Source organism: Dasypus novemcinctus, chromosome 3, assembly GCF_030445035.2.
Source record: "Dasypus novemcinctus isolate mDasNov1 chromosome 3, mDasNov1.1.hap2, whole genome shotgun sequence".
NCBI lineage: Eukaryota > Metazoa > Chordata > Mammalia > Cingulata > Dasypodidae > Dasypus > Dasypus novemcinctus.
In genome coordinates this window covers 85,719,596-85,736,686 of record NC_080675.1, presented here as the reverse complement: position 1 = coordinate 85,736,686, position 17,091 = coordinate 85,719,596, and the positions used below count along the sequence as shown (strand labels likewise).

The 17,091-nt window shown below is 35.5% G+C and overlaps 1 protein-coding gene across 2 annotated transcripts in view; it reads right to left on the bottom strand.

Moving 5' to 3' along the window:
• The window catches only part of PRKD1 (protein kinase D1), a 338,427-nt gene that overhangs the window by 17,064 nt on the left and 304,272 nt on the right, over positions 1-17,091 (bottom strand). For both annotated transcript variants that reach the window (XM_058293627.2, XM_058293628.2), the window contains 3 exons: positions 4,875-5,036; positions 4,260-4,358; positions 3,066-3,333 (listed from right to left, as the gene is read on the bottom strand). In XM_058293627.2, the coding sequence (XP_058149610.1) occupies positions 3,066-3,333; positions 4,260-4,358; positions 4,875-5,036 (529 nt within the window). The remainder of the gene's footprint in view (positions 1-3,065; positions 3,334-4,259; positions 4,359-4,874; positions 5,037-17,091) is intronic.

Below are 17,091 nucleotides of genomic sequence, written 5' to 3'. Positions count from 1 at the left end.
TTGGGGACATATGTGCCTCAATTTCCACACAGTTGCTAAAATTACAGAATCAATTATTGGTTACCTGCCAGAGCACCTGCTTAGTTTAGTGTTATGCTGTCCTCCTCCCAAACCAAGGCAAATCCATGGCTCACCCAAACCCACCTCTATAGATTCCTTGAATTCCTTTATGTCATTCATTTTTTTTACAACTCTGTGATGGAGGCAGGAATCATAACTCTGTCTTACAAATGAGGAATCAAAGCAAAGCTTCAGGAAGCTAAGTGGCAGCCAATGAGAATGGCAGATAAGAGGAGATACGAAACTGTTGACTGCTGCCTTTATTCTTGACTTCAGAATCAGAGGCCCCTAGAGTTTTATTTCTCTTTACCTGGACTCTTCATGGTTCTGTGGTTTAAATTACCTTGAGACTGACATAATGACATAATCTCAGCTGACATAATGACATAACTCAGAACTAACTTTTATATATATTCAAACATGCTGTTCACACACCAGCAGACAGAAAACTCATTTGCCATTGGAGCCTTGGTTAGCCAACAATATAACTCCTTTGTCTTGAAGGCAAGGCTGAGTTAGATAACAGTACTGAAGAGAGAGGTCAGGTAAGTTCTAAACTGATATGTGAATCATTCAGAAAAGTGAGAGTTCTTAACTTCCACCCTAGCAGGCCTCCATATCACTTAGTTTGAATAGCAGGAAATTTCCAGTGCTTTGACATATCTATAATCAAGGAAATGCATACATCCTTATCAAATGTAAATGCCTTTTTGCACTATCATCCTGTATAATTCTCTCTTTCCAATTACCATATCTCTTACTTTTCATTTTTTAGTGACTGGCCTAAGTTTCTTCTCCTCTAAATATGCTATTCTGACTGGTCAAGTCCACAGCGATTTCTCCTCTTCTGACCATGGAGACCCCAATTGTATACCTTGCTAACAATTAGAAGAAATAAATTACATTGCTTTTCAGAATTCATATAACCTATCTCCCCAACTAACTCAAGTTCCTTGAAGAATATTTTATGTTTCGTGTACTTTTGTATTACCTATGGTACATATACAATAGAGTTGTCCAACAAGTGTTTCTTGATCCACTGGCATCTATGCCTCTAATCTCTATTACCAGTGATAATTAAAATGTTCATAGTTTACAGTTTATTTATTTCTGGTATCTACATAGCAAGGCCAGAAAATTTCCATAATACTCTCTGATACCAGCCAGTGGATATTATTTCTTTCTCAACTCCAAGAAAATTTTAAAAATGTGGAGGTAAATTTCCCTATGTCCCCCACTTGGATGACAGAAAAATGTGTAGTTGGCTTCCAAGATATTCCATATTTGCAATCTGGTAAGAACATCAAGTTATGTTATTGGATTTCTAGATTAGAGGTTCAATGCATAAAAGTTAACTATATTTAGAGGTAATGTTTCCTAACAAAGGTATTGGCCACAAGGTTATAATGATATTAAAATTCCCTCTCTTCTGCCTCTAAGAAAAGAAAAATTATTACACTTGACTTTTTGCCCTTGTTTGAATTATCCTAAGTAATTATTCCTCTGGTATACATGATAATTCTTTTGTAGGTCAAGGATTCATTTAAGATATATCCATCCATCTATGATTTACAGCTAATTAGAGGATATTCAAGGTTGTTGCTAATGGTAACTCTAAGCCCCAATAATGGATAGTTTTTGCCATTTAGTATCAACAGTAGTAAGAACTTAATTTTCCTTAGGAAGCTTATACAGGCTCTTTTCCTATTTCTAGGCCACCACATGCAAGAAAAGGTGGCAAATAAGAGATGTTTATCTATGAATGTGTTAGTCTTTTTAAGTGGGGACAATCTGAACAAACTTAGAATTAAACATTGCCTGTAAACTAGAAGAGAAGGAGCACAGTGTAGTGATTAATGAATGTAGGCTCAAACCATTTGGGTATAAATTCTGGGACTGTTGCTTATTTAGCTTTGTGATTTTGACCATTGATGCTACCTCTTTTGCCTTAGTTTTATCATTTGAAATGTAGGCATAATAGTAAAATCTATCTAATGGCATTGTTGTGAGCATTAAATAAGCTTATTCAAGCAAAGCATGCTCATTTTACTGGTCAAGGAGTTCCTTTATGAAGCACTGACTAGGTCATTTTCTCTGCTCTGACTGCCCCACCATTTTTAAAAAATGCTCTCTTTTTCTTTTCAGAGCTTGGAAGATGTATTAAAAAGAATGCAACTACAAATAATGCAACACTGCTAAGATGAACTATCCTAAAGAAATCATCAGAGATACAAATAAAAATTACACATAAGAATGTTCTAATATTGTTGTATTATCATTACAACAATGTATAAATATTTACAGGTTCTAAGGAACTATACCAAAATATTATTAGTTAACTGTTTCCTTTTTTTTATTATTATTATTAAAGATTTATTTCTCTCCCCTTTCCCCCCTCACCCTCTGTTGTCTGCTCTCTGTGTCCATTCGCTGTGTGTTCTTCTGTGACTGCTTTTATCCTTATTAGCGGCACCGGGAATCTGTGTTTCTTTTTGTTGCATCATCTTGTTGTGTCAGCTCTCCGTGTGTGCGGTGCCATTCTTGGGCAGGCTGCACTTTCTTTTGCACTGGGTGGCTTTCCTTATGGGGTGCACTCCTTGTGCATGGGGCTCCCCTACGAGGGGGATACCCCTGCGTGGCACGGCACTCCTTGTGCACATCAGCACTGCGCATGCGCCAGCTCCACACGGGTGAAGGAGGCCCAGGGTTTGAACCGCGGACCTCCCATGTGGTAGGTGGACGCCCTATCCACTGGGCCAAGTCCACTTCCCAGTTAACTGTTTCTTTCAGGTTCTTTCATCTTCCATTTCCTCTGTATTATATGTGCATTTCACCAAAAGACATTTTCTCCATTTCTTCAACTTCTTAACCCACCTCAATCAAGCTGAGCCCCTATTCCACTGGGCACTTTACATTAAGATTTATTAGATTAATGATTTATAATTGAATTAGTAATAGAACACCTAAGGATTAAACCATTATAATTTTTGAATGGACAAAGTTACCTTCATGAGAGATTTCCTTCCAGGGATTTGGTGGATACATGAAAGCTGCATTCTGGATTTGGTCATGTATGTCTTCATCTTCATTAAATGGAAATGTGCCACTTAGGCTTACGTAGATGATGACCCCAACGGACCACATATCTAGAGAGCGATTATAGCCCTTGTTCCTTAGTACTTCAGGAGCAAGATAGGCTGGGGTGCCCACCACTGACCTCCGGAAAGACTTTTCTCCAATGATCCGGGCAAAACCGAAATCACAAAGTTTCACCTGTTGATAATAAGTTTGCAGAAATGGTAAGTTCATCAATTTTGTACTTATGTGTGTCTTAGCCAACTCCACCACAGACAGCTATACTACTTTTACAGAAAGTAGTAAGGATTTGTCATGGTAGAAGAGCTATTTTCCATGTTATGTACTTAAAGACAGTTGTTTATGTACTGATACAAAGAATAAGATTGTTACTCATAGAAAGATCATTTAGACATGTGACAATAGGTATACTGAGAAATGGGTATTATTGCTTTATAAAGAAGGGAAACGTTAAGCAAATCACTGAAGTAGAAGACTTAAAGGCTTATTATAATTAAAGGCTGAAGGGTAAGCACAGGGACACATTGTGCTATCCACAATAATCCTCAGAAATAACTCTGCATTGGCACCTACACAGGAGCCGAAGGAACTAGGCATGCAGGAGAGCCATCCTGGTCACGGCATTTCAGGATACATGGTTTCCCTCGGGAGAGATTCTGTTATATTCCAGCCTCTGAGTTGAGGAAAGGAAGAACATTTTTCCCATATTCCTGAGAGCAAAGCTGAAGTTTAATATTTTGCCCAGTATGAGAAGAATGGTAACAGATCTGGCACTTGTAAGTTTTTTCACTCTCAGGCCAATGCTTTAAATGCTGGCCTATGGCTCCTAGTTCTTTAGGATCTGTGCAAAACAGAAGCTGAAAAGCAGAAGGAGAAGGTATTGCTGTGTATTATTATATATTATATATTAACACAGGCTGACCTGAGGAGCCAGAATGACAAAGTAGCAGTCCCAAAAATGCAGTGAGGAAATGAATGAAAACAAAACAGGCAAAATATGAAACAAATAGAGATTTCGAGAAAAAAGAAAGGTGAGAGAATGCTGCATGAGAGCAAGGGATGCTGTCAGCTGACTTTTTGCTCAGGGATGTTTTTATACTTGCCTGAGGGAAGGGATCGGCTGATGCTAGCAACACGTTTTCTGGTTTGAGGTCACAGTGAACAATATTTTTAAAGTGAAGATGTCGCAAAGCAACAAGGATCTATAAAGAAGAAAACCAAAATAATTTTAATTCAGTCTAGTGGTTTGTTTCAAAGTGTTTTCTATCAGGACATAAAGTAAAAGGGCAAGTGAAAACCCACAATGAACAGCCAAAGCTTCTTTACACTCAAAACATTGTTTCTAAGAAAAGTTCAGTGGAAAAAGTAGCATATTATGATATTCATAACACAACCAAGACAGGTGTAGATAAAATAATATGATAATAGCTAACAGGGATACCCATTCTTAAATATTTTCAAAGAACCAGGACTTTACCACTGTCCATTTTAGCATTCCACGGATAGCGTTCGTGCATACATATTGCAAATTTGTTATGTTGGACCTAGATAACACAGATATAAACCAGGTAATACAGTAAGGCACTGAAAGCTTTTCTAGTGCAGTTTAAACTTGGAAGTAGGTACTAAACAACAAGGCTAGAAAACTGTAGTTAAACAGTGGTAACATTTGATATTAAATATTAAATCTTTTTTCCTGTCTCTAATTGATTTCTTACCTGAGTAATTAAAAACTTCGTTATGTGCTCTGGCAATCTGCCCTTTTCACTTGACAAGATCATCTCCAGCATGTCTCCATGGAGTTTTTCCATAACAACAAACACTCTTTCAGGCGTCTCAAACATACACTCCAAATTTACAACACCAGGGTGATGAAGGTTCTATTAAAGATAAATAAAGCACTTGAAGAAAATGATTTTTTTGATACTGTTTGGCAAGCTCACTGATTATACAAAACTGTTCAAGTTAAAGCTTTGGAGAAACCCACACTTAAGATTTTTTTAACACCTCTAAATTCCACATGTGCTGCCTTATATTTTTGAAATTCTAATGTCTCCAAAAAATACATCTTTACTTTCTATGCATAATGAAATTATCTTTCCCATGCTAAAAATCCAAGTTCTAGCACAGTGAATTGTTAATTAGATTTTAATTAGAATACCATATTGAGAAATCTGCAATTTCTTAGAATCATCTCCAATATTAAGCATGCTGTCCTAAATAGGCAGACAAGGCCATATCTACAAAATGGTAAACATTTACTATAGAAAAAAATAAATGTAGTGCTTCCTACAGCACTGATGAAGCAACTTAATCAAAACCTTGGCCCAGAAGAGCCCTCCTATTGGAAGCTAGAGGACTTTGTTAATGAAATTCTTTTACTTAGGGATAATGAACACCAGAAAAATAATGAAAAAATAATTATTGAGTTGCTGCTTTGTCCAGGACCCCATGCTAGGTGATACTCCTGCATGGCTCTACATGGTTCTCAAGAACCCAATAAATAATTCTGCAATACATGACTAGTGACTGGTAGGCTGCAATTAGCTTGACATGTTCATTGTCAATATGTCAAATAAAATTACTCAACCTTAGACTGTCCCTTGACTAATGCTTAAGACTTTCTCTGGGTCATCAACAAATCCTTTGATCATTTTATCTTTATTTTTTCCTGTGCACACCATAAAAATTTCCTAATAATTCAGAAACTATTCTATTTATATTTCTATGATAAGCTGAAAGAAAAATCATCATAAACACTACCAAAACAAAAAACAGGGACTAACTTAAATGTGCTAATAACTGAGCAGAGAAAAAAATTAAATGTTTTATTTTAGGAAAAAAAAATCCAGTGAGGAATAATATTGTATATAAAATGAAAATTTCACAAATTACTTAAAATTTGAAGTGGTTTACTATCCAAAAAGCTCACAGATGGATACTGGGTGGTAAGCAGCAGAAGGGGTAGTGGGTGAATAGACAGTGTTGCAGTTGTCCTATGTGCCACCCATTGCGAAGGAGAGCCTGGCAACGACTGAATACTGTGCCAGGCTACAGCAAGCAGTAGCTCCTATGACAATAACTTGCCTCTCAGCATCCTCTTACTTTGACTATTATGGAAGCTCCAGATTGTTAAGTGGGAACCTCTAATATTATTGCACATATCTGTTTTATATTCACCATGTAATACCAGTGATGACATTGCTCGTACAGTTGGATGTGAGAACATATCTCCTGCTAACCTAACCCTGTGCCCAAGGCTTTCTCAATTTTTGTTCTTTTATCCCCTTCCTGATAAAGAAGACATACCAATTGGGTAGACGACTAACCTCTGGGTGTCCAAGGGTCACGGCTGTTCTCTTTTGAATCAATGATTATAGCAGGCACTTCAAGGATGACATTAGAGTGTCCTGCCTATATTATGATTTTCGTGGGACTAGTCTACTATGAGATGCGTACCTTCCTCTTTAAGTATCTTCTTAACTGATTCTTTTTTCTACTTAATCTAACTTTGAGTACTCAAGCAGTGTCCTTGGAAGTTTGACTTCTTTAAATGGCCAAGGCTTCACTGTCTGGGTGGGGAGTAGGAACAATGAATAAGAGAGGAGCAGACCAACAGAGGTAGAGGGCAAGGCCAGGGGCTCTCCTGTTGTGGGCAGAGGAGAAACCAGAGGGTGAAGGAGGAACTAGAGGTTAAGGGAGAATGACCTCTGGGGTACAGGGAGGACAGGCATGGTGCTGGAGCTGTTCAGCCTGCTGTTTCTGCTGACCTCGTCTTAGGTGTTGAAGCTTGTGGGGGCAGGATGGTGGAAGGCGAGGGGAGTGAGCAGACTTCATGACCAGTAATGAAACTGGCTTTGGAACATGACAACTAGGAGGCTCTTCTACCAAATTATCCCAGATACATGTGGAGTATCAACTCTCATGTCTCTGGCTGAGTTCCTTTAAGCACATGAGTTCTTAAAGTTACTGCAATCTTTCACTCAATATATCCCTCTTTCCTTTCCCTACTCTAAAACATCATTGGAGGATTTCCTATTCAGAAGGTAGGAATTTAATATATGTTATCTAAGTGACATATGGGAAGGATTCAAGAGAGCATTCACTGCAACTATTTTGCACCATGCTAACGGAAGCTCTGAAGGACTCAAGAAATGTTGTTCAGTAACATCATCATAATAAGGATAAGGGAAAATGTTTGCTATCTTATCACAAAGGTATGTAGATCTTTCGAAGTAAATTCAATGACAGCATCAGACTAAGGTCAGATATACACAACTGGGAAAAATACTTTAGGATAGTTTAAACCCATATATCCATTGCACCCCTTGCACTTTTATGCAAACCTTTATGCTTTATAGGCTTGCTAAAGAAAACATTGGGTGGCATCTGAAATATCTTTCTGATAGCAAAAAGATTTTATTTTTTCTGCATAGCTGATAGGTTGACTTTTAAAAGTTTATTATGGATGGTTAAGATAAGACCATTATAGGTGCTTACTCATGAACTATATTTTTTTAAATTAAACCAAACAGTGAAAATTGTTCTTATATTTGATAGTAAGAAAAGAAAGCAAACCAGGATATAAATATTCGAACTCTCTATATTATATTTATGAAAAATCTTCCTTTGGTCCAGAGAATGTAATATTTGAAGATTTAAAATAGAAAAAAAATTTAAGCTATTTTTTTCTGTTGTCATGTATTATTCATATCAACCTTTTTAATATCTTAAGAACAACTCTAAGATAAAATTCAATCAAACTGGTCCAAGTGACTTGTTCACTTTCATTTTTTTATATAAAATAGGATATAATTTCCCAAACTTTTCCTCCTAATGTCCAAAGTAACTGAATTAATTTAAAAATGGTGCAAAGACTTCAAAATCAACTAGGGCATAGTAGTGTGCAGAAAACATTTTGCGAACTTTTCAGGCCTGTCTCAGGAATTCAGAAAATAAATTTCATGGCAGAGCAAGCCAAATCAGTGTACAGAAATCTTTGGCCATCTGCTTGTTGCATTTAAGTAATTTAATTTTCAGGAAATGAAACATTTGGTCAAGTACAGGAAATAATAGTGTCCATTCACACATAACAGATTGATGACATATCCATGGGGTGAATATAAGTAATTTTTTCAGAGTCTGGGAGAAAATATCATTTGGAGATATAGACAAAATTTTTCATGATCCATGTTTCCTAGAGAATTTGTATGTACTCAATGGAAAATAGTCACAAAAAGCAAAGGCCCTACAATATGGAGAAACACATAAATAACAATAAAGATTTAACTAACTTTAATTTTTACTTTATATATACATTCTAGTTATATTGTGTTTTTGGGGGATTCATGTTAAACAATATTTCATTTGTACTTCCTTTCTTTAATTCTAATCACTGTTGCTTTTATGGAAATCTAAAGTTGAAAAATTATTTCATATATTTATCTGTGATATGTTAAAGTTGTCATATTTTTCCTTCTTTTAATCCACTTTTAAGATCATTATACTCATCATATGAAAGATGGGAAAGAGAAGAATTAGGCTCAACATAGCTTTTTAACCACACAGCCATATTATGTGTTAACCACACAGCCATATTATGGCTACACTTGACTCCCTTTCTACCAAACCACTAAAATGCTCTGACTCATATCAAGACAGGAAAACATTAAACTTAAAAGTAATAAGCCCAGGATCTAAGATCCAAGTGTCATGAAGGGCAGTGAGGGTGGTTTTGAAAATCCTTCTATGATTATTGTACTCAGGACGAAAAATAAAGAATGAAAATGGGATGTGCAGAGTTACAGTAAGGATCACTCTACCCCACCATTGTGCTTAGAAACGGCCTTTCAGTGCACTGCTCTTTCTCTGTTTTTGATGTAGCCTGACCAGGTATGACTATGAGGAAAGCCTCAAGGCCTGGAGTATACAGTTGGGAACACGGACTTGGGAAACATACTGCCTGAGTCTGAATTCCAGCTCTGCCACTCTTGGCTTTGGGCAAGTTACTAAACTCTTTTAGGTGCCTCAGTTTCTCCATGTGGAAAATGGGATGATGATAATATGTCTATCTTGTCCCATATCTAGGACCTAATTATTATTTAATATATACAAAATACTTGGAATAATGCCTGGTTCATAGTAAGTGTGTTATTATTTTTATTGTCTTTGAGCAGATTTTCTATAATTTGAAAAAGATCTGGGCCAAATTTTCCTCTTTAGTCTGATGATTTTATAGAAAACACCATAAAATGAAACTTCTGCTTGCCTTTTACTTAACAGAGGCTACACGAGGTAAGTATGAACTGTCATATACTTGCACCTTCTACTCTGTCATCCCTCACTCTTCCCTTGCTGTGTTTTCAGACCTCAGTGATGGCAGAGATGCTTCTGCTCTTAGGTCAGTCAGTCAAGGACTGCATGTTAGACCACATCAAAGCTCTCCTGGTGAGAATGCAGAGTATTTAGTTATTGCATGTGACCATGTTCCCAAATCATGTACAGGTGGCAAAAAGTCTACAATTTAAATATGCTCACACTTCAGTTATTATTATTATTTTTAGGAGGCAACATATCTCGGTAAATTTCATTTGCAAAGTCTTAGAAATACATGTTGATATTAAATAAGACTAAATAAATCTAACATAAATTGTCAGAAGGAGAGACACACACAACATTATTTTAACAAGAGTAGTTATAACAACCCATCTTCCTGTGGATGGGTATCACTGACTAACATTCATATCTATGGGTCACAATCAAATTTAACCCATCAGACTTTAGGAACTCAGACATGCTCAGACATTCCTGGTGAGAGGTGTTTGCTCAAACCAACCATCAGAAATAGAATGTAATTAAATGTTTGTTATGGCACTAAATCAACACAGGTCAATTTGTTCAAATATTTGTGTAAGAAATAAGTTGAAGTATCCCTATCAACTGCTGATGACAATAAATATATCTTGCCCTGAGAGCAAGAAATGGAGTCAACTTTTAGGCAGCTAGCTTATAATGGAAAATTTAATATTACTACTTTTTGTCCCTCCTAAATTAGCTCTGAATCAACACAGTACTTTCCTGTACATCCTATTAAGTGAAATTGACTCACGGGGAAAACAAAAGGATCAATTCAATATTCTCTCAGCAAAAACTAACTTGAAGTCCAAAGCATAGTTACAGTATTCAGGAATATCCATAAACCTATCCAAACACCTTCTACTTATTCTTCACGTTCTTGATTCTGGGAGTGCTTCAATCTAGCTTTGGATTCCAGGGTTGTTGCAAATACATGATAAACATAATCAGTTCTCTTTTTTCCCTATAAAGAAGGGAGGGGAATATGCAGAAAACAGCATATACAAAAACCCTTTCATCATCTGTCATGTTTCCAGCCTTTCTTGACTTTTCACCAGGTAGAAAAATAGCATCAGGAATTCCTGTTAAGATCAGAAGTACAAATGGGAAATTTTAAAAATGAAATCAAGAAGTTCTTAGCCCATCTTCTGGGTCTCATACCCTGAGATTTCAATGGTGTCAATATATGATTAAAGTTGAATTTGATATTGTATTTCTTGGGGGAGGAGCAGCTGATTTTTAGAGAACTTTGGAAAGACCCTCACACAGCAAGGATCTTGTATGTATCTCAGTACCCACCTATCCCTACCTCCCATACAAGGCCTGAATTTCAAGTTGAATTTAGATGAAAGGATGTAATATTTGAGAACAAACAACAAAGACTACAAACAGAGAATTAATGACTGAAGGAGACCTTTAAAAAAAATCAGTTAGTAAACATTCCACCCATTAAGTATGATCCCTTCCTTCCATGCCATTACTGGGTTTGTGTTTTTTGGAAAGGCAAGAATAAAAAATACAGCTTATCATAATAAATACATTAGAGTGTGTAGATCAAGGTATGTTTATTGTATAACAAAAAAAAATTGAAAAAGTTCAGATATTTCATCTGCAAAGTCATAGAAATACATATTAATATTAAACTAGAACAAAATAAAGCTAACATATATCGTTAGAAGGACACACACAACATTATTTTAAGAGTAGTTATAAAAACCCAAAATTCCTTTTCCTAAGTGTACTCCCCATCCCCTTGTTCTGTTTGTTTCCTCATTTTTTGCATATTAAATGATATAAATTGCCAAATATTTTTTTTCTATTTGGCATCAAATACATATAAATGGAGAAATATCCAGAAAACTTTATTTCCTATAACTCTACCTTGTTGAAAACTTGAACCCGTAATCTAGTCTTGGTTCTAGACTTAAAGTGTAATTTTTAGCTTATCATGGCACTGTAGCCCAGCTTATCAGTTTAGATGTCAGCACTCCAGAAAACATAACATTCTATTGTAATGTTAAATGACCTGGTTAGATAATCCTTTTTATGCATTATATACTAGATAATGGGAACTGGAGTGAGTATATAAGTTCTACTGGACAAGGTCAGAATACTGAATACTATGTGCAAAAATGTCACATGGTAAGTTTTTTTCATCTGTAAAGGGTTCTGTGGTCAAATGTGTTTGTTTAATGGCATGTTCTTAAAGTTAAACAGGTTCTTAATTACGGCGGAATTTCTCAGAATCTTTGATAAGTAAAAGACTGTTTATTTCACTTCCAAGATGTGGATAACCTGGATATAGTACCCATTTCCCAAACTGTCTTATAATGAAATGCACGTTTTTTTATCCCTCATTTTCATAAAACACTTTATTATATCATTAACTTAGTCCCCCATTCCTGTGTAGCTGGCATGCAAGGCAGCACAATTTTAACCCATAATTAAGGAAATTGAAGTTGGAAAAGGTTTACCAAAAAATGGAAAAGTTTTGACTTAAAACCTGGCCTGTCACTATGACTAACTTCTAACTTAACACAATATTTATTTGACAATTTTTCTAAGTTAATTTACTTTTTCTTATAACAGATCCTTGGTTTATTATCTTATATACATACACACACACGCGCATAATCTATGGGTTTTTGTTTTTGAAACATTCAGAAGACAGATTACTTTTGAGCAACAAAACATGAAAATTTTTCAAGCAATAAAATACAAAGATGTGAAGAAATGAACATATTAGATGAAACAATAAAGTATCCTTCAGTACACACTAAAAGAGAAAATCCCCCAAATTTGCACAGTTTTCTCTAGAGAAAGAATTTGTTTCTTCAGGATTAAAAAGAATGCTTTCCATTCCTTTTTTAAAAACAAGTTTGCAAACATTTTCCTTGTCCCACCCACACTTAGCACTGTTAGTCCCATTTTCTATCATGATTATCTCTTCTCCACCTACTCCTGATGATCTTTATAGACAAAGAGAACAAAGCCATTAATCTAGAAGATATATTTTCTTAACCTTATTCCAAGAAGACAAATTACTATGTGTTTTGGACAAAAAGGGTTGAAGATAAGGAAGATTTTATCATTTTATTGGCCTGCCAGGCAATTCTATACCTCCTGTTTCTTTACCGGTGGCTGCATAATTTGTTCAACAACTATTTCCTGGGTGCCTACCAGTTGCCAGGCATTATGTTAGGTATGTTCAGCCCCATGCAAAGTTTTGAGTCAACCATGTTATTTGTTATGATGCTAAAATTATGTTTCTTGAGTTTCCCTATTTAGGGGATTCAACATCAAGATATCTGGTCTTCTAAACTGGTTCCTGCGAGCTAGACTTAAAACATATTGGTGGCAGTACTAATACGATCTAATACGTATGGAACCTTTACTTCATTCCAACCATTGCCAAGAGGAATCGTTTCTTATAACATCCCGATAAAGATTTTAGATAGAAGGTGAGGCTTGGAGAGCTAAGCAAGTTGCCCAAGCTCACAGAATTCTTAAATAACAAGTCTGAGACTGGAACGCAGGCAGGCTAGCTCCAGAACCAGGACCCAGAATCTTTGCTATACCTTGCCTTTGACTCAAATCTATTTAGAACGTGGGTCCTGCCTTTTAACCAGCAAGCTTCAGAGGACATGCTACTTCTGCCTACCACCCTTGGTCTCATGACCTATCTCAGCATGTTTTCTGGACCTCTGAGCTCTGCCTGTCATCAATCTTCCCACCACAGTGTCTCCTCTACTTAACTATGACATGCACTTGGATGATATGCCTTGAAAACTGGAATATCATATTTTCCTGACTGGTTGGACTCTATTTCTAAATGCACACACAACAACAATGTTGTTCTGTGTTACTAAATCTCTTCCCAATCTTGAAGTTTCACTACCTTATAAATTTGCACTATGACCTGTTCTCTGATTTCCTTTGAGCCCAATGTCCATTTTCCCCTCCTAGGGCTCAGCTTTTGCAACTAAATTATTTTTTAATGTCTGTCATTTTTTTTTAAACAAATCAATTTTACTGATTGATATTAATAAAGCATAGAACTCATCAAAAGTGTTCAATCAATGGAACTTAGTATTATCACAGTCATGCATTCATCGCTTCCATCATTATTAGAGCACTTTCATTATTTCAATAATAATATTAATAATAAACTAAATATACAAGCAAACAAATAAGAAATTCTTCATCTCTCAGTCTTTCTGTGTTTACCCTGCCATACATAGTTGCTATTTCTGGCTATTCTTGCACATTTATTTATTTATTTATTAAGCAGTTTTACTGAGATACATACCATACAATCTATCTAAAGTGTATAATCACAATATTGTGCATTCATCACCACAAAAAATTTTAGAGCAATTTCATTACTTCAAAAAGAAAAACGTCACTGCTTTGAGCAGCCCTTTCCCAGCCCTACATAACCACTAATTTAATTTCATTTTTATAAATTGATTTATATTTACATTTTATATAAATTGAATCATACAATATATAGTACTTTGTGTCTGATTTCTTTCACTTAGAATGATTTTTTTTCTGTCTGATATCAACATCTTGTAGCATTAACATGCATTTGTTCAGCTTCAAAGAAAAATGGTCTTATATATGTAATTTTATGTATTTACTATGCTATATAGTTCCATGTTACTTTTTCTTAGCTTTCCTTTTAATAATATACATTTCCCTTTACATCACTTTCATATCCACATAACAGTACTGTTGTTACCAACATTATGTTGGGCTTTCACCTTTTTATATTCATTTCCAAAGATTAAGACACATACTTTTTAACAATTCTGCACAAGTTAACCCTCACTTTCCATTCTCTAACCTCACTCTATTTTCTGACAATCCATATTCAAGTTATTAACTTCATGAGTTTACACAATATATTTAGTTCACAGTAGCACAATCATACAGTATTTGTCATTTTGTGCCTGGTTTGCTTCACTCAACATAATGTCCTTCTGGTTCATATGCTGTTATATGCTTTATGACTTCATTTTTTCTTCAAGCTGCATAATATTCTATTGTGTGAATACACCACAGTTTGTTTATCCATTCATAAGTTGATGGACACCTGGGTTGTTTCCAGCTTTCGGCAGTTGTAAATAACATCACTATGAACATTGATGTGCACATGTCTATTCATGTCACTGCTCTCCGTTCTTCTGGGTATATAGCCAGTAGTGGTATTGGGTCACGGGGCAAGTCTAAATTCAACTTCTTTAGGGCCTGCCAAACAGTTCTTCAAAGTGGCTGTACCATTCTACATTCCATCAACAGTGAATAAGTATTCCTATCTCTCCACATCCTATCCAACACTTGCAGTTTCCTGTCTTTTTAATAGTGGCCATTCTGATAGTGTGAGATGATAGCTCATTGTAGCTTTGATTTGCATTTCCCTAATTGCTAGTGATGTTGAACACATTTCATGTGTTCTTTTGCCACTTGCAGTTCTTCTTTGGAGAAATGTCTATCCAAGTCTTTTGCCCATTTTTAATCTGGTCGTTTTCTTTTTATTGTTGAGTTGTGCCATCTCTTTTTATAGATCATGGCTATTAAGTTAATTATAGGACATGTGATTTCCAAATATTTTCTCCTGTTGAGTGAGCTGCATTATTATATACCTTTTGACAAAGCCCTGTGGGGTGCAAAAGTATGTAATTTTTGAGGAGGTGCCATTTATGAATTTTTTTCTTTTGTTGCTTTTGCTTTGAGTGTAAGGTCCAAGAAACCACCACCTGCCACAAAGTCTTTAAGATGTTTCCCAACATTTTCTTCTAGTTGTACTATGGTCTTGGCTTTTATATTTAGGTCTTTGATCCATTTTCCTTTGATTCTTTTATTTATTTATTTATTTATTTATCTATTTATTATTTATTTATTTCTCTCCCCTTCCATTGGGCCAAGTATGCTTCCCTGCATCGATTCTTTATAGGGAGTGAGATAAGGGTCTTCTTTCATTCTTTTGGTTATGGATATCCAGTTCTCCCAGCACCATTTGTTGAAGAGACTGTTTTGTCCCATTAACATAGTCTCAGTAGGTTTGTCAAAAACCAGTTGTCCATAAAGGTGAGGGTTTTTTCTGGACTCATTTCTATTCCACAGATTGATTGGTCTATTTTTGTGCCAATATCATGCTGTTTTGACCACTGTAGCTTTGTAACATGTGTCAAGGTCAGGCAGTGAAATTCCTCCTATGTTGCTCTTCTTTTTTAGAATGCTTTTGGCTATTTGGGTGCATGTTCCCTTCCAAATGAATTTGGTAATTGCTTTTCTATTTCTGTAAAGCAGGATGTTAGATTTTTAATTGGTCTTGTATTGAATCTATGTATCAGGATTGACATCTTCACAGTATTTAGCCTTTCAATCCATGAACAAAGGAATGTCTTTCCATTTCATTAGATCTTCACTGATTTCTTTTAGCATTTTTTTGTAATTTTCTGCATACGGATCCTGCATTTCCTTGGTTAAATTGATTCCTAGGTATTTGAGTATTTTTGTTGCTATTGTAAAAGGAAGATTTTCCCTGATTTCCTTCTCTGATTGTTCAATACTAGTGTATAGAAATACTACTGACTTTTGCGTGTTGATCTGATATCCTGCCACTTTGTTAAGCTCATTCATTAGCTCGAGTAGCATTTTTGTAGACATTTCAGAATTTTCTAAATGTAAGATCAGGCCTCTGCAAATAGTGACAGTTTTACTCTTTTCCTATTTGGATGCCTTTTATTTTATTTTATTTTATTTTATTTTATTTTTCTCGTCTAATTGCTCTAGCTAGAACTTCTAGTACAATGTTGAGTAACAGTGGTGACATTGGCATGCTTGTCTTGTTCCCAGTCTTAGAGGGAAAGTATTCAACATTTCCCCATTGAGTACAATATTGGCTGTGGGTTTTTCATATATGACTTTTATCATATTGAGGAATTTTCCTTCTATTCCTATGTTTTGAATTGTTTTTATCAAGGAAGTATACTGGATTTTGTCAAATGCCTTTTCTGCATTGATTGAGATTATCATGTTTGCTTATTTTTCTCTTCAGTTTGTTAATGTGGTCCATTACACTAATTTATTTTCTTATGTTGAACCACCCTTGATACCAGGAATAAATCCCACTTGGCCATGAAATATAAGTCTTTTGATATGCTGTTAGATTCTATCTGCAGGTGTTTTGTTTAGAATTTTTGCATCTATTTTCATTGGAGAGATTGGTCGGTAATTTTCTTTTCTTGTATTGTCTTTATCTGGCTTTGGTCTTAGGGTGATAATGGTTTCCCTCCTTAAATTTTTTGGAAGAGTTTAAACAGGACTGGTGTTTATTCTTTTCAAAGTGCTTGGCAGAATTTACCTGTGAAGCCATCTGGTCCAGGACTTTTCTGTGTTGGAAGATTTTTGATGACTGATTCAATCTCTTTAAATGTGACTGGCTTGTTAAGTTCTTGTATTTCTTGTCGCATCAGCATAGTTTGTGCATTTCTAGGAATCTGTTCATTTCGTCCATGTTGTCTAGTTTGTTGGCATACAGTGTAATTATCCTCTTATGATCATGGGGTCAGT